Source organism: Topomyia yanbarensis, chromosome 1, assembly GCF_030247195.1.
Source record: "Topomyia yanbarensis strain Yona2022 chromosome 1, ASM3024719v1, whole genome shotgun sequence".
NCBI classification, from domain to species: Eukaryota; Metazoa; Arthropoda; class Insecta; order Diptera; family Culicidae; genus Topomyia; species Topomyia yanbarensis.
The window spans coordinates 49,056,337-49,080,974 of record NC_080670.1 but is presented as its reverse complement, the minus strand read 5'-3'; the positions used below and the strand labels follow the sequence as shown (position 1 = coordinate 49,080,974).

The 24,638-nt window shown below is 38.6% G+C and overlaps 1 protein-coding gene across 2 annotated transcripts; it reads right to left on the bottom strand.

Annotated features, from left to right (window-relative positions):
• Positions 1–10,661: 10,661 nt before the first annotated feature.
• LOC131677568 (titin-like) lies at positions 10,662–24,638 on the bottom strand. Of its 2 annotated transcripts, XM_058957454.1 has the most exons (5): positions 24,402–24,638; positions 21,813–24,258; positions 11,915–13,695; positions 11,618–11,857; positions 10,662–11,557 (listed from the first exon to the last, which is right to left on the bottom strand). In XM_058957454.1, exons 1-5 carry the CDS (start codon positions 24,409–24,411, stop codon positions 11,181–11,183), a joined length of 4,854 nt encoding a protein of 1,617 aa, XP_058813437.1. In that variant the 5' UTR covers positions 24,412–24,638; the 3' UTR covers positions 10,662–11,180. The 2 variants fall into 2 exon arrangements, with proteins under 2 accessions (XP_058813437.1, XP_058813436.1); XM_058957453.1 differs by having other exon boundaries at positions 10,662–11,857.

Here is a 24,638-nt window from a genome sequence, read left to right as displayed (position 1 = left end):
GCATTTCCAAAAGGAGAAACTTTTGCTTTTAATGAATCGTTCAAGGACACCACAGGTGCATATACTAATGATTTTTTTTTGTTTTATGCTTTTAATTGAGCTGTTGGACTGGATTGTAGTCACGGCAAACCTCTTTGAAAAAAAATCGCGTTTTGAGGAAATTTATGTAACTTTGACGATTATTAATATTTGTTTTTGTTCTCAAGTGGATTTTGCAAATTGGAAATTGCACTACGCTGGACATATAACAAGAATTTCTTAAAAATATGGTTGCATACTTTTACAAAAAATCACTTTTCCCATTTTTTCCGCATTCAACGTATATACACCCTTAAGGGTTGAATTTATATACTGTTATATTTAGATATATAAGTAAAGAAATTTATTCTTATTCTGGGCTCCCTTATCCTCTACTTTTTCCCTAGAAGAGATCTGAATCCGTATCGCAACATTGGTTCAACGCTTACCTCTTACCCCAGATCCTCGCTGTTAATCTGACAAAAACCAGTAGGTAATCCAATTTCGCCCGGAGCTGGATCAACTCAAGCGATTTCTCTGTGTGAAAAAGTTGCGCTAGCTGCCGCGTTGGACATCAAATAATTTTCGTAACATGTTTAACATGTTATGGTGACAATTTAAATAAAATTTCGTAGTAAATTCTGGAAAATATTTAGCCACTCATATTGAATTTTACAAAATAATGAATTTTGTTTTGCGAATATATAATATTTTTTGCGTTATAAGAAACTGACTTCGCTTGTCTAAAACAGTTACAAATATTTCTAATCAGAGAATGGAAATCCGACGAATTAAACTGCCAGTTTCTTTAATATTGACAGAGCCTATCGATAACGTCAAGCGAAGCAATCACGCTTTCAATGAGAATTTACATATATCTCCAATTTTTGCATTAAATTATTGAGCAACAAATATTTCAAATGAATCGAAGTAGATTCTTTTACAATGTAAGAGATGAGATTTGTTTTCACGCTGATGTTGTTTTTCCAATATTTAGAAATATTCACCTAGTAAATGAAAATTATTTTGAAATATTTTTTTATTAAGTCACACGGGTTAACCAAGCTATAGGCTCTGCGAGTTTTCCGAAAATTTCCCCTCAAAATATATTTCGGCAGTTGACATACTGATCCTGTTAAAACACGTAACATTGATGCTGATACACTAAATCGCTAGCTACCAAATTCAGAGGCAATAAAACATGTTAAATTAAAAATAAAATTTCTTCCCTATTTTGTGTCGATCGTCATTTTTAGCTATTTCAAAACATAGAATGATTTCGATTATAATACTACCCGAAAATTCATTTTGAAGTGGTGTGAAGTTGTAGTTATTGAAATCATTGGGTGATATTCATTTTTCTCCCTATTTCAATTCATTTTTCTCCCTATTTCAATAATAATAATAATTACAAAAATTACCAAATAATATAACCCAACACATATTGGGACTTCGTTATAAGGAGTGGCGAAACATTTTTTAAACAATATTCCCTCTCATTCTGATCAATGAGTTCATCAAACGCGAATTCAAAAAGCTATCAAACGTCAAACATGTTGACGGTTCTTGAATGGGCGAATCGACGAGGCGATTTGCTCGTTGGATTCATCTGTTCCGAATTCCGTGTGTTCCCATACTCACCCGTGAATTTCCCTAACTGGCAGGGAAGCCGCTCTTGCCCGATGCTGGGAAAATTCCCATTGGCGTGGGAAACTAATTGCTAACGATCGTTGTTGAGCGTGGGAAAAAGAAATTCTTATGAGAATTGTCGAACCGACGCTTGCCATGAGCTTGTGAAGATTCTACTTAAATCAAATTCTGTATTTTTTCAACGATTGAAAGAAAGATTAACATCCATTCAACTTTCACTACATAATTGTATCAAGTTATTCAATTTATTTCGAGCGACATATTTCTCTTCTCTCGCGCGAAGTCAATCCACAAAGTGAATAATTTTCTCTCACTGCTGCCTGCTCGCACATCAGACATGATCATTTTAATTTTTTTTTCTTCGCTACCTACCTACCTAGGTCGGTATATGCAATTTAGCAACTCTCTCACGACATCTTCAGCATGCATGTGAAAAAGGATTTTTTTCTTTTCTGTCCTGAGGGTTATGCTGTTGTTGCTATATATCCAGGCAAAGGCTGCGTTTTCTCTCTCTCGCACCAACTGCAGATTAGCGCAGGGAATCCAATTTCTCCCACGGCCATCTCTGTCTAGCACTCTAGCGTATATGTTCAAGCGATCCTTATTTCTTCGACAGGATGAATACATTGAGCCCTGTGTGTTGGCTTGGCGAGACGGGACAGGCGATAAATGCGATGGGAAAAAGACCGTTGACGAAGAGATCGCGCGCGGTGCGGTGACTGCGCTGCGTTCACAGCCTATGCAGACATGCGCGTGAGCGTAAAACCGATGCCGGTTTGTTCTATTGTGGCCGTTTCAGTTCCTCTCGCATATGTATGCACTATGTAGGTATAATGCGTTTATTTTAATCGGACATTTTTCCTTCCTTTATGACGTTGCATTTCCTGCCACGTTTTTTTTTTTCGCTCCCATCGATTTGGGCACTTTCTGAATTAATGATACATGTGTGGGAAAAAATGAGGAAGCTCGGGAACATGATTTTTTTTCTACCTACTTGGGTAATTGCATTTAGCACTCTGTAACGGAATTAAGCTGTTTCACTGGACCGATCAAGGGTCGAGCTAGAAATTATGTACGCAGTGTAAGGTGTCACAACAGTCGCATTAATTCATATTGATTTTTAGTTTTACCCTTGGTATTAGCACGCATTACTCTTAGATTTTACTAATAAATACAATAAGTATTTACGATTAGACAATTAATATTAATTTATTTTTCTATTTGAATTGCGTCTCTTCTAATGTCTATGGAAGAATAAAATATTTTAACATTAACTTCCGAAGCAACCCATTGGTGAATTTTGGGCTGACAAAATGGGGATATTTTTTTCTTCTTTTTTTAATAAACCAAAGCTTTTAAAATATCCTTCTATAAGCAAAGACATAGCCACTTAATGGATTTTCCTATGAAGCTGACAAAATCAGCCCAAAAAGCAAAATCAGGGGCAGAAAAATGTTTTTAAAAATCGAGAGGGCTCATAAAAATGCAAAACGGCCATGATAAATCCACGTGAAATGCATCGTGCATTCACACTTGCGAAATGTGTGTATTTTCTATTTTTCTTTTTTTTGTTGTGTTGACATTCAATTAACAAGGGACAAGATGTGAAGTATTTTTTTTTAAATACAGTGATGACCCGTTTTTATCAGCCCCATGGCGAATTTTGGGCTGATAAAATCAGGACATTTTTTTATTTTTTATTTTGCAAATATGTATTCATTTTATATACCTAAGCTCATTTTTAGAGGAAAAAACCATGAATTTTCCTTGAAAATTATTAAATTTTTATATAGCGTTCGAGTACAAGTAAAAATACAATGGTAATATAATATACTTCCCACTTTTTTCCGAGTTGAATATTTCAAACATTGAAAAATATTGATAAAATTCTATGCTCAAAGTTGAATGCAAATATATCAAATATCGCGTTATCAGCTAAGAGTTTTAAACCGCCTAGTTACAAGTTTTCATAAATTGGTTGGTTTTGCGAACGATGTGAGGCGGTGCATGGTTGAAAGGACGATGTTGATATTAGACGAAATCTGTAATGCTTATTGGAAGCATACTTTTACAAATAGAAAACAAATATACACAGTTCTATAACACACAAATCAAATGAAATAGAAACATTTTTTATGAAATCGATCTATTTATGTATTTTCTCATACCGGAATCTAAGGAAATATTTTGTTTACTTCTCAATCTCGGTAAACTGCAAACTGATCGAAAACGGACGGATTAGTGGGTAGATTTTGTTATTTAGATTCAGTATGCTCATCCATCTTTATGAACTTTGCGATATATAGAGGAAAATAGAATGTCAAAGGCCGATATCGCAAGGAAGTACAAAATACACCCGACTGCTGTACGAAAAATTCAGCAAAACGCGATTTCCATACAACGTACTGCTTCATACAAAAGCTGTCGTCGGGCCATGAATTTCAAATATGTTTCGAAAGGTGTTCACCATGATTTGAAAAATGCCCTGTTCCTATGGTTTTTAAATCAAAGACGTGTTAACAAAATCGTATCTACGACAATGATAATACTCAAAACTGAATCATTTGCTACACGTTATAATGTGCTTGATTCTTTTAAATTTTCTCGCCATTGGAATAAGAAAACAAGCTTTGCTGTTACGACTCGGTTACGACTACTACGCGGACTCACACTTTTCACTGCGGTTTACGGTACACTTCAACATGAGCATTTGGGTCGTTTTCTGCGGTCTCCAGGAGAATTTCACTTAGTGGACTTTCTTCCCTCAATGCGTGGTATCTGGGCAAATTTATAAAAACAAACTAGCGGACTAAATTAACTCAAGGACATCGCAGCTGAATATAAAACAGCTTAATACGACAAGACCTTACATTTATTTAACAAATTTAACAAAATACTTGCGCACAGTACAATCATTTCACTTCGTTGCGGCCGGGGCGAACGTTGGTCGACATACAGCTTCCATTGGTTTCCGGGACGGCGATGGCAAACAGGGACAGGAGCAGTGGGTGACGTTTTCAGACCGGGTGCTTCCGTCGGTCGATATCCAGATGCTGCGGCAACTCGGCCGTGTAACGTGTGGCCTGCGTTTCCGAACGATGGTCCGGGAGTGGTACACTGTGCACACAAACTTTCGCGAGCGACTTTGCACTATCTAGTGAGGTTTATAGTCTAAATTCTGCACAGGTCTTCAAGACGTCTTTTGTATTGGCATCTTTTGACCACAAGTAGCACTCGCTTCTCTTCAGTGAATCGTTTTTCCCTGGCCTTTGCCAGCGGAACACTACACTTCGACCCCACTTGATTGATCCTGCCAGAAATTAACGATCGTGTAGTTGTTCTGGCGGATCGTGCTTCGGATCTTTTAGATCCCACTTTAAATTTGAGGGAAAACGAGTGAAACGCACTATCCCAATATGGCGAAGGGATTTCGCTGCCGCGGGACACTCCTCGGACTCGGTTGTACTCACTCCTCGGACCGAACTTTTACTAACTGATCCCGTTTTCGGCGCGGGAAGCCCTTTTTATTTCCCCGTGCCCCCGGAAACCATCTCCACTCGCGATCGATGACCTCTTCTCGTATATCGCGTAGCAAAAGCAAAACATTATTTACAAACATGTATGGATTGGTGCCCCGATAAAAAGTTTATTTGAATTTTTAGATCGGATTGGTTGCATGCATAACCTTTACATTGTATAATTTTCACAAAATAAACAAATGAACAAAAAATGTAAATAAACTATCTGACATATAATATAAATAATTGAGTAAACAAATGGTGTAAATAAATCAATATGGCTTAAATAAATAAATAACAGGGAAATAAATAAATAACAAGCAAATGAACAAATAAATACATAAATACATAAAAAAAAAAATACATAAATAACAAGCAAATAAATAAATAAATAAATTAAATAAATAAATAAATAAATAAATAAATAAATAAATAAATAAATAAATGAATACTGCGGGCACCAACCGAAGACTACTAAACATGAAATAAACATCCTTCAAACATGTAAACATGGAAGCTATGACATTTATTTTACATTTAGACATTTACTGACAATATTTACAAATATAACAAAATTTCTAGGGGTCAATATTAAGCTGGCCCAGTGACCACGGATTTATTGTGACCAACGAAACACAGGTCACATTGCGGGGAAGCATTGTCAAGTGATACAGGAAGCATTGATGAATTTCTAGAAAAAATCCACAATGAAGTAGTGCGTCGCGATCTTACAGCACAAAAGATTAATAATGTGAATGAATCCGGTCTATTTTTTGAAATGCTGCCATCTGAATTACTTGTTGGTTCAAATGAAAAAAAAAGCTCTGGGACGTAAAGTTATCAAACAACGTACAACGTTTATGCCATGCAGTAACGTAACAGCAGACCATTACCTACGCATGTTGATCATCGGAAAATCTCGAAATCCCAGAGCTTTTAAAAATATAAAGTTACATACCTTGCATCCAGAAATGCGTGGATGAACCGAGAGTTATTCAAAACTTGGTTTCATGATGACTTTGTACCATCAGTACGTAAATTTTGCTACTGATCAAGATATTCCTCCAAAAGCCATATTACTGCTAGACAATTGCTCCGCGCATCATCTTAATGATATCCTGCAAAGTGATGATGGGAAGATCACTGTTAACTTCTTACCTGCTAATGTGACAGCTCTGATTCAACCCATGGACCAAAATGTGATTCAAAACTGTAAGATGCTGTATTGCTAGAAACTTTTGCTCCATGTCATGGCTTGAACTCAAGAAAATAACATAGAGCAATGTTTGAAGCAAAATTCACGAGGCTGGACTGAATTAAATTCAACAGTGATCCGACGGTCGTGGACAAAGATTGGAATTCTGATCGGAAATAAGCTCATGCACGAGGAAGATACTCTCCTATCACAATTGATAAACAACAACGGTCACGAAAAAACGATTCTTCATAATACGGAAGAGAGACATGCCAGTAGAACATATTCAGATGAGAACATTTTGAATCTTGTGTTGAATGATCAGTCAGCAATGGACGAGGAACCAGAACAAACAAATCAACTAGATATATCAGAGATAACAGAACCAAACTTAAATGAATCATATGAAATACCTAGCGCAATAAGCAATGAGGAAGCGGTAAGACTGTTTGATGAAATAATTGGCTGGGCTCACAGCTCATCAATGCAAATCGACGATATAATGTACCTTCGTCGAGCTAGAGAGTTTGCGATGAAGAAATGAAAATGAATACTAAATCAAATTATTTCGCGAGTCATTTGAGTTTGCTTTTCTTTATAATGTTTAATTAATTAATTTATTAATTGTTGAAAATTTCACTTTTGAAAGCGAGATCTTATCAGGATTTAAATTTTCTGTTAACTTTTGTTTTCTTAAATAAAACGTTTGAAAGCCTTCATATAATGTCTTTTGTTCTTCAAGTGTATATTTTGGAGAATGAATAATCCCTGCTATGCATATGACACAATCTCGACCGTAACTGAGTTGCATATACCAACAAATTTTACTACCGTTGGTAATATTAATCGTTGATGCGAACAAGGAAGCTATGATTCCTGTGTCAATTCTGAAGATGCTAAGTAAATTGGAGGTCTGACCCCTTTTGAGTGAATATCCGGGCGCGAGGAAAACCGACCTGCGTGTGTAACCGGCAGATCAGGTCTGTCTTTCTCTTTATTGATCTTCCATTTACTTATTCTATCTTCTTCAAACTGCCTCCCTTTCAGATAGCAAATTTGAGTCACCCTTATTTAAATCCAATTGAATAATTTCCCTTGCTCAAAAATAATAAAAAATAAAATAAAACGTAAACGTATTTCTAGTTTAAACCTCTAAACTTGTCCCCTTTACTCTCAATAAAACATTAAATTGTTCATCTAGGTTTCGAACGATTCAAATTGAAAATTTAAATAATTTCTCTACACGGTTAAATAAAACAACCTGCAGAAAAGTTCTTTTAACTTACTTTTGAGTTGTGCGTCGCTTTCGCACTTATTAGTGTTGTCAAAAACAAAACGAGAGGTTCGACTCAGTCGAGATCTTCCGTGGGGGAAGTTACTTTTGAGTTGTTTGGGGTGAACTCAAAATTAGGTAAATTCAACTTAAATTTGAGTATAAAAAACCTATCAATGAGTTGTAATTTTTGCCGTGGTTAAATGGAAACTACCTTCAACACGGTTTACCTAATTTTAAGTTCCCCCACGATACCACGAGATTGAGTCAAAGGAACTCAATTTTAGGTAGTTTTTTGTTTCCGTGTAGTGTATCGAACTGTACGAACTGAATGCTGGTTTCATTTTTTTCTAAGATGTTTCTCTCAATATTAAAAATAACTATAAAACATCTCCCTAAATTGTCGTGTATTAAAAAAATTCATCTAGTCTTAAAGCAACTTGAGTCCTGAGCAGGGATGGGAATTATCATTCATTCGCATGATTCTTGGCGAATCCGTTCATTGTTTTGACAGCAGCCAGTCGTTCATTCACGATCCGACGAAAACTCTTCAAATGAACACAACTGAACGTATGGTAGAGATGAACTTCCGAAGAAGTGATCCAGGTAAAAGAATGAGACGTACTATGTTGAATGAAGAAGATTGTGGTTCTTTATTCGCAGATTGAATCGGAAGATTGTATTGTAAACATTCACAAGTGACTCAACTTTTAGTTCAGAAATGAATGTGAGATTGCATTCTCCAGTTGGGTTAGGTCAACTTTATACTGAAAATGTACACTATAATCATTATTATGGGAAGTATATTGCACTAGAATCCACTTGACATTGATGTTGCTATATGCAGAGAATCGCTTTATGAAGTTTTTTTTTCTGGGAAAATGCATGCTTGTACATGGCATACATGAAAATTGTATAACTGAAAATTGTATGATTAACAATTTAATATTTTTCATACAATTCATGTTACCGGTTCGGTTTTCTCGTTTGGCGGTGCTGGTAAATTCATTACTGCTTAGACAGCAGGGTGCATTTTAAAAATGTTCCTTTTTAAATATTCGAGTATCAGAGGTGCTTGCTTACATTCGAAATTCTCATCTGCTTTGCAGTGGAATTTTCTGCCCTCCTCCTGGATAACTTGCAACAGAATCTTTTTTTGGGTACAGCGCACAGAGGAGTAACTGAGGTCGAATCCTGGCCAAAATTATTTACTGCTGCTATTGCTGTTATTATGCCTTAATATGAACGAAAAATAGACAATAACTTGTTTTTGGAACAATTTGGCATCTATCCACCTATCAGTGCCGAAGTCAATTTTCTATATCCTTTCGAATACTAGTAATCTCGAGGAGATCTTTGTGAATACATTTCTTTTTCTAGTTGCATAAACAAATGATCAGTGGAAAAGGAGGGGAAGGGACGTCTGTGCATTAGAGCACTCTAGTTAGAGTGCGGCCAAAACGCGTTTGACGTATCCAAACGAGCAGAAATCTGACGTATTTCTATTGTGAATACGTCAAATTTCATGTTCGTTTGGATACGTCATGGCCTCTTGGCCACACTAACTAGTCGTTGGCTCTACTGTGCATGTATTCGTAGAGATACATTTTTCCAAACGTAGTATTTGGCCCTACAGCATTACGGTGTACCACAAATTAGGAAAAAAATCAAAATTTTCAAATCGCTTGGAATTTGTGGATCGGACAAGTCCGGAAGAGTTATTGTTTTTTGGATAGCTAGAATCTTGTTTTGTAAGACTGCTTCAGCAACTTTGCCGGATCTTGCCGTTTAATATAACTTTTTTATCATTCAAGTTTGGAATAAAATGTTTAAAAAACGTATTTTTCGGAGTTGGTGCAATGTACAGCATCACTACTATTTTCAGTTAGTTTTAGGCTGAAGATATACAAATGGTTATGTTCAACTACGTATGTAATAATATTGTTTTATTTAATAAATTCATCATCGCTAGAAAGCGATATTGCTGGATATATAATGAAAATTAATAAACAGTTTAAAATATCACCATTTTGCATCAATGCAAAAATTCTTTAACAACTTTCGACATATTCATCAGGCTTCATAAAGCAGTAGGCTTCTGAGTATGTAAAAAAATATAACGAAATAAAAAAATCGAAAAAAATATGTTGGTTATTGGCCAGGAATTTGTTCTAGTTACTCCTCTGTGCACCGATCTTATCAGCGTTCTGTACATGGCATATTTAGTGCCATTTATTTTGGAGTCCATAGTAGGCACGACATTCATTAATGATTCGTCTTCGGATTTCTCGATTGTTATTATTATCAGCCGTTAGCAGAGATCCGAGACATATAAATATATATAATTATTCCTACACTACCTAGAATACATCCCCGTCGATCGTAACACTGCTTCCTAGGCGAGAGCTTTCCCTTCGGTCTTTCCTATTAGCATGTACTTTGTTTTAGACGCGTTCACCACCAATCCAACTTTTGCTGTTTCTCGTTTCAGTCGGGTGTAAAGCTCAAACACCGTTGGGTCGTGTCAAAATCGTACCTTGGTTGTTGAATCCGGCTCTCCGCATAATTAATTCTTCCAAAACGTCCGTCTTCTCTCCACTATCTTCCTGGATTGCCTCAGAGTATGCCATTTTTGTGGAAATACAGAATCAATCTCACCTTCATATGTAATTTTTCTTTTTTCTTTTATTTCGATTATAGAGGTTTTAACCTTAAGGTCATTCGCCTCTTCGGGTTAGAAAAATCTCTTATGAAAAATTTCCAACCCTATGTGCGGGGTCGGGACTCGAACTCAGGTGCGCTGCGTACAAGGCAATCGATTTACCAACTACGCTACGCCCAACCCCTATTTATTTTCTTTTTTGGTTAGGGTTCTCGTTCCATGTTAATGATTTCGTCGACCGTTAGCTCTTCAACAGCTGCCTCTTCAGCAAATCCTTCCGCTACAGTATAAAAACTGACTTCAAGGAAATTCGAAAATAAATTAATTCGATAAAACAGCTATGTCTAAGTTTTTAAATTTTCGTTTATTGACAGTAATGCATTGTAGGTTGATTCTTGACATACAAGTGCACGACAAAAAAAATTGCCAATGTAGATTTTACTGACTAACAACAATCAATGTTTATCATTTCTCCATCTGCCTCCCAGTTTAACCTGTCATCTGATCGAAAAAAAACTTAACCTAGTTACTCTTACTACAGCTACTGCATATATTCCTCCTGTTTGAATGTACTGGAGTTTAGTTCAATAAAACAGATGCAATTGAGGGTACACGATATGCCATGATTCCTTCATGTTCGTGCATTTTTAATATATATTGGTTAGTAAAGCATATTAATGTGTGACACTAAAAAGATAACACTAATAATTATGAAAAAGAACCACTGTTTGAGTGGGAAAACCCACTAAATAAAAGGCGGTTTGAAGTTACTCTTTAAAACGGTCCATCAATCAACGCAATCGGCCAATAAACGTTCGAGCTGTGATTGCACGCACGCCACCCTCGATCGAATCGCCGAAAAATTTATTCCTGCGCATCTCGAAATTTCATCAACAGCTCAAACCGTTTGTTCGTCCGTACACCCTTGAGGATCTGGCTTTGTTTGTGTCGGCTCTGCTCGACCACCCGACGGGTACCGTCCGGAGTATTCCTGCCAGGGGTACCACTGCTATCACCTGGGGTAGCAATTTTCGGTTTGAAAGCCGCCTGGAATTGCTTTTGCCGCTTCGCCAAACGATCGGCATCGGAGAGGGGCTTTATGCCACTGGCCATCGGTCTAGTGATGAGGGACTTCGATCCGGATGATGGCTGCTGCACATGGGAGGTTGTTCCATTGCCAGTTTTGTATGGGGACTTACGCAGAAGATTATTGGACATAGCCAAATCAGACTTTTGTGGATCTGTGGAAGAATACAATTTTATTAGATGGATACAATTAATACATTTCGGAGGTTGATTACCAATTTTTGTGATGGACGCTGCTGCAGGGCTTTTAGATCCACTATTAACTAGAATCTTCGCTCGCTGAACCTTGCGGTTGTGGAATTCTTCGATAGATTCCATCCGTTTGAAATGTTGCTGATGAATGTTTTTGAAGTTTGGCAATTTAGTGATTTTTGCAGGTTTAACACCATCGCCAAAAACTTCACCGAGTTCCTTGTGTTCTGACAACGAGCGTTTTCGTGAATTGATACCTGGTTCTAGAACGGAAAACGTTTTCAAACTAACAAAACTTCAATCAATTAGGTGGTACTCACTTTTTGCACTTTCGTTTTTGACATTCTTCTTCAACCGTTCATCGATCGTGTCTACTAGAATAGTACTATTGGCAGGACTGTGGAATGTGACATTCTTTTTGCAGACTTCGGCATCGCTGGCAGACAATGAGCGTTTCCGGCTGTTTTGAATGAGACGTTCTCTATCCGTCAATTTGGCAGATGCTTCCAATGGTGTACTAGTAGCGCTTCCGCCGGTTGTTTCACTGACCTCCAACTTGAAAGTTGTAGCGATTGGGCTGTCGAAAATCTCAATAACCTGTGGGACACCTGCCTGTTGTTGAGCATCTGGTTTGTCCGGAGAAAAGTTTTCATCTGTGTTGTTGGATTTGGAATCGGGAGTTTTCGGTGTGGCTGGTGCTGATGTATCAAGTTTACGTTCTATTGGTGCATCTGGAATAACCATGACGGACTCATTATCCCGGTCGTTTTCGGCAAATGAATCAGTGGTAGGCTCAGGGGCGTCGACAGATTGCTCTTGTTCTTCATCGAACCCGAAATCATCCATGTTCGGAGGTTTGGTACTGTCTAGATCGTCTTCCAAGTCAGATTTATTTAACATTTCGCTTGGCTCATTTGCGATACCTTGATTTTCTTCAGAGACTTCTTCGTCGGGTTGTACGTCGTTCTCTTCATGCACTGGGTCTTTCGGTAGTATTTGTTCAGTAGATTCCTCCAAAAATTCCAAACCTTCAAACTGTTCTTTACTTTCGTTTGGTACCGCACTTTCCTCCTCAACTACTAATGTTTGTGGTGCCAAAGCTTCATCTTCAACAATCAAAGCTTCAGATAAACTACTATTAGTTGAAATTTCTGGATTATTGATTTCTTCTTGTTCCGATCTGTTGATTGTATGTACTTCTGAGTCAAGCGTCAAATCAGCATCAAGCACTTCTACCGGTGGCTCGACTTCAACTACTGCAGGCTCGGAAACCTGTTGAATCTCATCTTCTACATGCGCAATTTCATTTAATGTTTCAAGCGCTTGTGTTTCTTCCTGTATGCGTTGGTCTTCTTCGATAGGCATTATTTCTTCCAATACAACCGTCTTCTCTCCACTCTCTTCCTGGATTGGTTCAGAAGATGCCAATAATTCTTCTGGAACTACAGAATCGGTCTCAAATTCCATGTGCAATGTTTCATTGATTGATTGGGATTCTCGTTCCTTATTAATGTTTTCGTCTACCATTAGCTCATCAACAACAGCTGGCTCTTCAGCCAGTCCTTCCGCCACAGTGGTTTGTTCCGCTACAGCTGGCTCTTCCACCGCAGCTGGCTCTACCATCTCAGCTGACGCTTCCGTCTCAGCTGACTCGTCCGCCACAGACAGCTCTTCCACCACAGCTGCCATAGCCTGGCCATCAGTCGTCATCGGCTCTTCCATAGCCGACTCTATCGCCACAGCTGGTTCATCCACAACTGGCTCTTCAGCTAATTCACCCATAACAGCTGATTCTTCCGCCACTGCTGGCTTTTCGGCTATCCTATCCATCACAGGTGGCTCCTCAATTAACCCTTCCATCACAGCTGGTTCCTCAGCTAACGGCGCAAGATCGTTTGGAGGGGCTTTCTCCATCAGATGATGTGCTGGAGATGTTTGCTCGATACGAATCCCTTGAAAATTTCCATTCAACGGGGAATCATCACTTTCCAACTGCATTAAATCATATTCCAATGGATCCGGCTGTTCGTCATCTTCCTGATACTGCGCATTATCTAGCTGACGCGGTCTTTCGAGGCTGTTTTTATCTTCCTGAAGGTGGCTGTAATGAAAATGTAATCAATTATAATACCGAGTAGAGCCGCATTTGAAATCGTTATGTTGCTAGGTTATTGGGAACGTTCACAATCAAATTGATAGAAAATATATATTTTACATTTTCCTCTTCCTCTGTGGAAAAATCTGCTACCCATAGCACCATCCCATAATATTCACGTGGACCTTTTCGATTTAATTTTACAGGTTTTTACAGATTGAACATTCACTCTGTTGCTTAACCTTAACGTCCAATTTATTCGTCAACCTCTTCGTTTTGGTAACAATCTACGTCGCCTTACCACTGTCCTATTTTACGAAACTTACCCATTAGCGCGATATGACTGAAATTCCTCGTAAGGTTAAAACATTTTTCATGTACAACGATGTTTGGACTTGATTGCTCTACATTGCTGACGAATGATAAGATAAGAGATTCCCGAATTCCTTGAGATAAGTCTACACCTTCATGTTTCGAACCAGCAACCCTTGAGACTCCAGGCTAATACACAAACCCTTCTGCTATCATTGGGCTATGATGACATCCTAGGAAGTACACATGATATCGCATTGGCGGCAGTGGTCGTACCTTGCCTCTAAAGCGAGATCACACTCACTCGATTTTAAAGCTTATGCACCTTGTATTCCGCAACGTTTCATGGTTTTATGGACCGAAACCTTCGATATTTTTGTTGGTCAAATGCTCCTTGAAAGTTATTAGTCACACGACTTCAAGCTGTTTAGCAATCCCTCAATGAGAAACATCTAGGTTTTCATTGTAGGTGTACAAAATTTGTTCACAGATGACTGTTAGAAATTGTGAATATAAATTGGGCGCTACGTTTCGCAAGGTACGAGGAGATCCAATTAGTCAGCCAGTCCGGCAGTCCAGTCCGCCTTAGCTTTTCCACAGCAAGCTGATGAGAAACACGGTCGAAAGCTTTCGAGAAGTCGATGTACACCGCATCGATCTGTTGTCGTTTTTTCAATTTATCAATCAGCGATGACATGTAGCTCATCAGATTTGTAGTTGTCGAGCGCTTTTTTACAAAACCATGCTGGTCCAAAGTAATGATGTGTTTTAACGCGGGGTAGATAACATCTAACAACATACTCTCGAAGATTTTAGGGAGGCAGCTTAAGATTTAAATTCCTCTATAATTGGTGACATCATGTACGTTGCCTGTTTTGTGGATTGGAGTTATCAAAGCTTCCTTTCACTTCGTGGAGAAAACATTTTCAGCAAGAGAGCGATTGAATAATAGAGATGCTGGTAGCGGTAGATGAAGAGCAATTCTTGATGAACGATGGTTGTAGCCCGTCGGACCCCGGGCCCTTGAAACTGTCAATCCCCCGAAGATTAATATGTACCTGATGTTCGGTGAATGATGTTGCAGGCAAATTCAGAGTGAACATTGGCAAACTACTCAAGTACGATCCAGACAAAGGTGGTGAGTTATTACTTAGCACGTTTTGAAAGAATGACGAGAATAGATTTGCTGGTAGTATGTGTAGGAAAAATTTTGTACAGCTTTGCCGCCGATTTATCCTTATAAAGTCGATTTATTAGATTATCAGGATTAAAATTATACAAAAAAGTTGGTGGAAAAACTATTGACCGGGCGGGAAGGTTCCTTTTAAAAAAGTGGCTGTGGTTTTTTCACTACGCAGTTGTGTTGCGTGCCTCGGGACAGTGTGGTGGTGTGACGAAAAATCACAGCCTCTTTTTCGAAAGCACCATTACGCCTTGTCAATTGTTTTTTCACCAACTACAGTGGTGGAAAATATAATAGGTGTGACCATACCATAGTGTGGTATATGCATTTTATTTTACTTGACAATGAATATATTCGAGCGCCATCTAGGTTTGAGATTACACGCGTAATAGTCAATGGATTAAATATAGCTGGCTGTCAAAATGGTGAATAGTTTAGCTCAGAGTGAAAATAAACGTTTGCTGTTCAATATTTAAGCGGAAATAATAATAGGTGTAAAGTAAATATCGCAGTTTCAGACCATTTCTTGTCAAGTTTATTCTTTGATTTATAGAGTTTTATCCGCGAAAGTTGTAAGTTGTTATTTTTATTCGTGATTGTTTGCTATTTCATGTTTCTGTTCTGTTTTAATCCAGACTATGGGCCGAGAGGTGAGCATTGCACCTCCGTTGAGCGACGACTGATAAAAAAAAACTTCGTAATGAAGGTAAAACTTTTAAAGAAATCTCAGAAACTATCGGGTGCTCACAGAATATGGTTACAAATGCCTCAAAATACCGGAAAGCTCTAGAATCTCGAGGAAGAAAACGGAAAACTAACGCTAGGGATGACCGTCAAATTTTGAAAATAGTGAAAAAGGATCCTTTTGTGACGTCTACAGCAATTAAAAAAGAACTGCAACTGAATGTGACAACTAGAACAATCCGAAATCGTTTAATTGATTCTAAACTCCGTGCTCGTGCTGTCAGAAAAACTCCATTTGTGTCAGAGAAGAATCGCAAGAAAAGACTCCTTTTTGCCAAAAAACATCTGAAGAATCTTAAACAGCTGGGGGCCGGTTTTTTAAAAAACGTTTTGTGGAGTGATGAATCCAAGGAAAATTTGTTCGGAGCAGATAGCAAACATTACGTTAGGCGTCCCAGAAACTGCGAATTCTCTCCACAACACACAGTTAAAACTGTCAAGCACGGCGGAGGGTGCATTATGGTATGGGGATGTTTTTCGTGGTATGGCGTTGGACCACTTTTCTGGATAAAGTCAATAATGACCCAAATAGAGTATATTGGTATCTTGGAGGAAGTAATGTTACTCTATGCAGAGGAAGATATGCCATTGAAGTGGACATTTCAACAAGATAACGATCCAAAACACACATCAAAAAAGGTGAAGCAGTGGTTCATAGACAAAAAAAATAATGTTTTGGATTGGCCAGCTCAATCGCCGGACCTCAACCCAATTGAAAACCTTTGGCACGAGGTCAAGAACAAAATAGCGAATAAAAAACATAAAAACAAAGATGAATTGTGGAGAGCGATTCAAGAAGCTTGGTATGCAATTCCGGTTGAAACGTGTCGGAAGCTTGTCGATTCTATGGAAAGGCGTTGCGAATCTGTGCTGAAAAGTAATGGATTTCCGACTAAATACCGAGCTACGAGACTTGATTAGGTATTAATTCCCCCATTTGATACAATTTAATCATCTTTTCCAGTGAATTTTTTATTTAAACCTATTATTTTTTCCACCTGTGAAATTTAAATTTACATTTATATCCATGTATTACTTTTAAAAATATTTCAGTTTCCCACTAAATATTAAGACATGTATTACTAATAAATCTGAGTTACAATGAATCAAAAAAATATCACTCATTCTTATAAAAATATTGTTTTTTTCCGAAATAATTCATTCACACCTATTATATTTTCCACCACTGTATTTTGCATGATTTGAATCGTGATAATTTAATAAAGCGATTTTCTTCTTTTAGAGTTTGATATATGCTTTATATGGATAAACCGGTGACAAAGTTGAATGCATTTTTCCAACGCATACTATCACGCGTTCAATTCCCCTGGCTCATCTTTCAATTTCTTAAATCACCCATAATTTCTGTATCTTCCTTCGTATTCTTAAGGTTATCAATTTCCGTAGGGCTCTAAGCCTATGTATCGATGAACTCTCCTGAAAAAGAACCCAGCTGACGGTAAAAATATGAATGTCGAACAAGATTCGTCATAGAAAACTTCGACTTTTCGTAAACAATCGTACACATTGATCTCAGTCGAACCATATCTGGTTTTCTTTTGATATATATCTCGAAAGTTCGCCGAGATAAGCTCAGAATGGTGGTAGCCTGTCCAAAACAAGCAAATGACATTACTGTCGCCAAAATAGTATAAAGGACTATCCCGTCTACATGCTAGCCTACAAAGTTAAGATCGGCGGTGTGATCATCAATTCAAGTTTGTTATAAGCGGATCTTCTAAAGCACGGGGTCAGCTATTTCAAGCAATTCCAATGATTTTGAACAGGTTGGGACAAAATTGAATCATCATTCAAAATCGTATTGTGTGACCTTTGGTGGGACTGCATCGCATAATTACGTCTTGTTCGACAAAGTTTGTCTGCCAGCTATTTGTACCATACGTTGTGCATTGCACTACATATGAGCAAATAGGTCATTGTAGCAATAAGGCACGGTGTGGCAAGTGCGTAGAAGGTCATTAAGATTTTTGCATTGGGATGCTGAAAAGTGTGCCCAATGGGGGAAGAGATAAAATAGATTTGCAAACTTCGACAACGTTTTAGGCAAAAAAAATATTTTTTTTTAATCTTGCAGTGATAAACCGATGGGACTGTATACCCACCTGGCAATGAAAATGCAAGTTAGTTCGCTGTCTCCTTGTAAACTGTCGAAAATTTTAATAAAAAACTGCGAATTAGTCCGGTTGTAGTTAGACTTGTCTAATTTGTTCAAATTTGGAGCAGACACTCCTGGTAGGACTAGGAATCGACTCAGGAGTAGACATGTGTTCCGCCGCTGGTAATTTTTAACATAAGCCGACGCCCAACGGTAGATCGGCGGCGCGCCGTCGTTGCATTTTTCCCACGTCGATGATTCGCGTTTTAGAAAATTGTTGACTCATAATTTTATTCACAAACCTAGAAACATTGTCTATGATCCAAATATACGACGTCAATCGATTCATGATTTATCACATCTTGATCACTATTTGGTATTAGTGGTTGTGAATTAGATCACAAAATTAAAATAGTCTTGATTTTTTCTCGAAACCCATTACATGAAACTCGGAATAATATTTATGGATCCATTCTTGCTTCGTGAACTGGTTATGAATCCGAGCATATAAGTTACAATTCACTATCCGTGCGCGTGAAATACTCCACGAATTCAAAAAACTCTTCCACTTTCAAAATATAGTTAATGAAATTTGCGGTTTTGTGCCTGATCTTAATCTTTGCACGTAAACAATTTCACGGAACTCAGTGTATTTATTATTCATGGGTTTTTTTAACCGCTTCATGATTCCTAGTATCCTAGTCACGATTCACCAGTCGAGCTCGTGAAATAGTTCATGGTATAGTTTATAGAGATTAATTTTCTGCATGATCTTAATATGTATACGTAAACAATTTCAAGAAACTCAGACTATTATTCATGGATTCGAGAACAGTTTCTTGTGTGCTTTTGAATGCCACTCTGTACTTTGGTCTGGAAATTTCTACGTGAGCTATTGTGTACAATTGCTAGAAACCAGTCTCATAGGGGCGGAAATTGGATACAAGAAAACTACAACCTTGTTACTCTTTTGTTAAGATTCAATGTGATATTCGGAATGAAATGAAACTGTGCTGACAACCAAAAATACATTACGCAATTCATATCCGTGAAATAATTAACAAATTTATAAGATACTGCTAATCGGATACACTTTGATGATTCAGTCAGATGTCACGTCTGTGTAAATAATGCGAGGTTTATTTATCATTTATTTATATTGATTTGCACAATTTTTTTTTCTCAAAGAATTGTTGGACAGAATGATCTTGACTTTTCGCGACACTGACGCGCTGATGTGGCGATACAGAGAGTAAGATTTTTGGTCTCATAAATTATTCGTCGTGCGTTCGAGCCCCACTTAGGTAAGATTTACATTGTCAGTTGCACCAGCCCTGTATCACAGACAAATATATGTAACACGAGATGAATTTTCATCACCCGAGGAAAAAACGGACGATTTAAATTATAAAAAATGCGCCATGTCGCCAAGGGTGGCGCTGGTGAAGATTTTTACATAGAGCAAAATGCACGCACCCGAAAACGTTCCCGCCATTTTAAACAAAATGGGCCGGAAATGTAAAATGCATTCTTGTCGAAGTGCCCAAGGTAGGAGTTGTTCAAAACCATTTAATATGTTACCACACGATTCCGATCGGTGAATGAACACATAATAGGATGCTAATAATTTAATTGATTCGATGTATAGAATCTGTATCGCCAGTATACCGTGGGCAACACTTTTTTTTTTAGAATTTTGTTCAAGCTGTTACTTCTGTTTGTTTGTGACTGTATGCTGCGAAGTCTGTTACAATAGGAACCGCTTGAGTAAACCGGGCGAACGAGTGGATCACTAGTTTACTTGCGTTGACTATTTGGTATACAAATTCATAGGATTTCTCATGTCTGAAAGAAGGAATCAACCGTTACGTTTCTGGCAAATATATACATATATTTTTCAAATACATAAATACATTAAATTTGTATATCAAATAGCCATCGTAAGTAGACTGGTGATCCACTCGTTTGCCGGGTTTACCAAAACTTAAGAGTTGACTCCTTCTTTCAAACATGAACAGTTATTTGAACCTTCATGCCAAATAAGTTCGCAAGCAAACTGTTGAACAGCTCGTTTGCTCGGTTTACTTAAACATAAGGATTGATTCTTCTTTCAAGCATAGCCCTTGGCTTTGTCGCATAAGCAAGACCATCCGGGTTTGGTGGCCGCCGACCCGCCTTAGGCGTGATCGCTGTGATCCACTTGTTTGCCCGAATTACTCAAACATAGGGTCTATCAACTAGTTTAAGTCAGATGGAGCGGAGCGATGTCGGACAGCATCAAAGTTAAAGCGATGTGGCATAGCCACATTAGGCCTCAACGCCTAATAACAGAATTTAATGTATATTTCAAGTTATGCCAAACGACCATTGTGCCAAATGACCTTTATGCCAAATGAACATTATGTCAAACGAAAGCATGTGTCAGCTGCAGTTATGCCAAATGATCTTATGCCAAACGAACTTATGCCAAATGACGTGCTCCCATATAATCAACCGCAATTTAGCTGGATGAGATATCGCTCGCCGTCCCTTCGGTCAATAGGCCCCCGCTATGTCGCTATGCCGCCTAACTTATTTTTTCTACATCCGAGTAAGTCTAACCGGAAATCTGGATAGTTCTAGTTAGTAGTCCGGTTCATTTTCCGGCTTCACTTTAGTAGGATACTAATTGTTACATACCTCCAACAAGCGCTACGGGCGATGCAGCTTAATTTTATGGAGAGTTGCCGCATCCAGGCTATAATTGATCAAATCTAAGGACTTGAAATTTAACATTGTATTGTATTTGATATCCTGTTACTTTTGACCTGTTACTACATTCGATCTTCTGATTACCATTTTGGCAAATGACCTACGCTGTCGCTCTGCACATAATTGTCCCATGCGTATAGAACGCCCCATAGCACATAGGAGATGTATATAGCGGCAGTGCAAGTGAAAAAACATTGCTAAATGAGTATTACATCTAATGAATATCTAAATTTTTGATATGGTTGGGTTATTTCAAATGAGCGTTTGACTCCCGCTATGGTTATGCTAAATGAGCTTTTTCCGATTAATTTGAACATTATTGAATCAGCTGTGAATGTTGTCGAATGAGTAATGTTTCGAGACTAGATTATTTAACATTGTAGTACCAAGGTTATATTTCATTTATTACCGAAGAAATTGAAACCTGCGTACTTTTTTTGCAATTTTAACTGATTGCAAAACTGTGATAAGACGTCCATAATTTTTAACAGCTCGAAACACAAAAAATGGTTAGAATAGTACAAAGGATATCAGACGATTGAGACACAAAAAGAAAACTACAGAAATAAAACAAATTGCCACTCAGTCAACACTGGTATGAGCAGATGGAAAAGAAATTTGGAAATCCACGGGAGAGTTTACATTGAATCAAGGCACATAAGAAGGACATTGCCAAATTGAAATCAAAACGCCAATAGATAATTTTTGCAGACAAATGATTTTAATTCAGATTTGTCAAAATAATACATTAAGAGTGGTGCGATTTTTCAAAAAATATGAAAAGCAGTTCGAATAAAAGAAGGTTAAAAGAAATATGTAATCGAATTCAAATACGGGTATGTGTGTGTGTGTGTCTCATCGTCTTCACCTGTATAGCCCCATTTAGCATAAAAGATTAAAACGTAAATTTTGGTCGTATATTGCTGCAACATTGTCGTGCACACGCCCATTCAAAGTGGAAGACGCCGTACCGTGCTGGAAGAATACAATGCGCATTAACAACTAGGAAAAACTCACCCATTAACGGATTCCTCAGTTTTGGAAGCGGATTTCTCTTCCGCCTGCTCCGTCGAAACGACAGCCTTCTCATTTCCAGTGTTTTTCTGACTCTCTATTGCAACCGAAGCCTCGACAGCGCTGACCGTAGAGAAAACCTCTTCTCGAGATGAAATCTCTTGAGCTGTTTTCTTATTCTCTTCAATCCTTTCTTCCGATGCTGGCTCGTTCTTCGGCTTTTCAACTACAGTACTTTCCAACGCTAGGGTCTTTCGTTTTCCCCGACCTTCGTCAGTTTTAAGAACGGGAATACTGGCAACCTCCTCCTCACCGAAAAACTTTTTCGGCTTGATCTTTCTACCGGAACGACTGCTTCCAACGTCTTCCGTTTGAACCGGTGCAACCGCAATAACAGTCATTCGACGAGACGTTGGGGTTTTCGGTGCCTTTGGAAGTTGTTCCTCGACCATCACAGTTGGTGCTGGCAGTGTTTTACGACCTCGTTTTGACTTTTGCTCTTTCTGTTCCGGAGTGGCAACTGTTGACACATCGTCGTTGTTGTCTTTCACTGAAATGTTTGCGGAGGTAGATTCTACAGACGATGTCACAAGGGATTCTTCAGAGCTAACAGCCAACGGGTCTTGCTCGATGACTACCGCGACATCTTTTATGCCATGGTGATGATCGTTTGCGCCACGAATTGTGATTTGACGTTCCTCGGTGTTGGGTGATATTTTGCTGACCTTTGTACTTGTATTAGGTTGGGGATTCAACTTAGTTTTCTTCGGAGGGGAAGCATCAGATTTCAATGGCTCTTGAACCGACGAAGTTACACGTTTAACCGGAGATACCTTCTTTTGAGGGGATTCTTTTTTCTCCACAGAGGAAGGTTTTAATGCCGCCGGTTTAACCGGAGAACACACTTTGGGAATGAATGGCAGCGGATCCTCCTCTTCAAATTCGCCGTAAAACTTTTTCGGTTTAATTTTCCGTCCCGAACGAGATATTGGCTCCATTGAGTCTTCAACAACTTTAGCAAGCTTAGGTGTTTTAGGTACCAGATCCGGAGAATTTCGAATTGGTGCCAGGGATTTCCCTCTTTTGGAAGGCGTTTTCGTAGACAATTTCTCTTCGCTCGGTGACGATTTAGACTCTTCTGGTGCCAAAGATTTTCCTCGCTTGTTTTTAATTAGTTCTTTAACCGATTTCGGCGAAGCATCACGTGTTGCAGTGGAAAGCGCAGTTTTCTTAGATGGAGTTTTAGACGGAAGGTCTTCTGTTTTAGCAACATTGGCCAATGGATCAATCAGATCTTCTGATTTTAATGCAACTGTTGTGCTTATTCCGCGCCGGGACGGCGTTTTTGTAGCAACCCGTTCCTCTTCTGGGTCAGCATCACGATCTTTGCGCGATAAAGCCAATGATCTCCCTCTACCAGGAGTCTTCGTAGTGACTTTTTCTTCGACCTCCAAAGCATTTGTCCTGACAGACGGAGCCGATTCATCTTTACGTGACGCAACTTGCGGTCTCCCTCTTCCAGGTGTCTTGGGGATACATTTTTCCTCTGCTTCCTGTACAATAGTTGGAGTTGACTTCCGTGGAGCGACTGTTGGAGATTTTTCCTTTTCGGGATCATTATCAGAATCTTTGCGCGGCGCAGCCAACGATCGTCCTCTAGCAGGAGTTTTGGGAGTGTCATCGGCTTCGGAATCGATTTTCCTAGATGGAGCCATCGACTTACGTGAGGAAAACTTTTCTGGTGCTTCCTTTTTTGGACTAGCGACCACAACATCCTCAAACTCCTTCAAGTGTGCTGGTACTTTTATTTTACGTCCAGTACGGGAAACACCAATGTCCAATGGGTCCATTTCATGCTCAACCTTGTTAACAGTTTTCTTCAAGGCCGGCGAGTCCGGTTCGGATTTTTTCTTTGGTGTTTTTAGTTCTTGTTCAATTGATGAATTCTTTACTGCAGACTTGAGAAGTGCCTTCCTAGCTGATTTTTTTGATGCCTCCGGCTCCGGGGATTCATCCTTAGCATGAGCATGAATAGTTTTACGCGATGATTTTTTTACTTCTTCCGGCCCTTCTATCAATAGTGTCTTTCGGGCAGATTGTTTAGCCAGCACAGGCTTCTCTTCACCATTCTTGATTGGAGTATCATCTACGCTCTTCAGTGTCTTCCGAGCGGATGATTTGGCCTCTTCCGGTTTCAATCCACCATTTTTACTGGGTACATCATCTACACTCTTGAGAATAGTTTTCCGTGCGGACTTCTTTGCAGCCTCAGGAATACTTTGTACCTTCGGAGATCTAACATCCTCTACAGAAGCTGCATAGCTGGCGCCAGTTTTTTTCGAGTCCGGCGAATCATCAAAGTGAGCTGGACGCTTCACTTTTCGTCCGGATTTCGTAGCCCGTCCTTGTTCCGCCTTACCATCGTCATCTTTCTGTGGCGTTCCCATGCCTAGATACGTGTTTACAATCAACGATACACGAAACGAAAGAATAAAGAAAGATAATCAAAAAGTAAAATAAATTCTCAACGCGAAACCAAGCAAGCTTGATAATTTCTGTGCGGTTCAAGTGAAAAATTACGCCGTCTATTACCTCGATTCATCACGCAAAATGTACACTATTTTCAAACACGGATTGCTCAGTAAATACAGTGTAATATATTTCACTTTTTTCACTATTGTGATCCTCAGGATACGCGGTTAACACTGTTCGTAATTGTTAAACTTCAATTTACTGGGAAAACTTGAAAAATTAAGAAAAACTGTCCCTTTACTCGACGGCGACCTTCGTTTCTGTTGTTAAGTGGAGCTGCAGATCACACAATGGTCG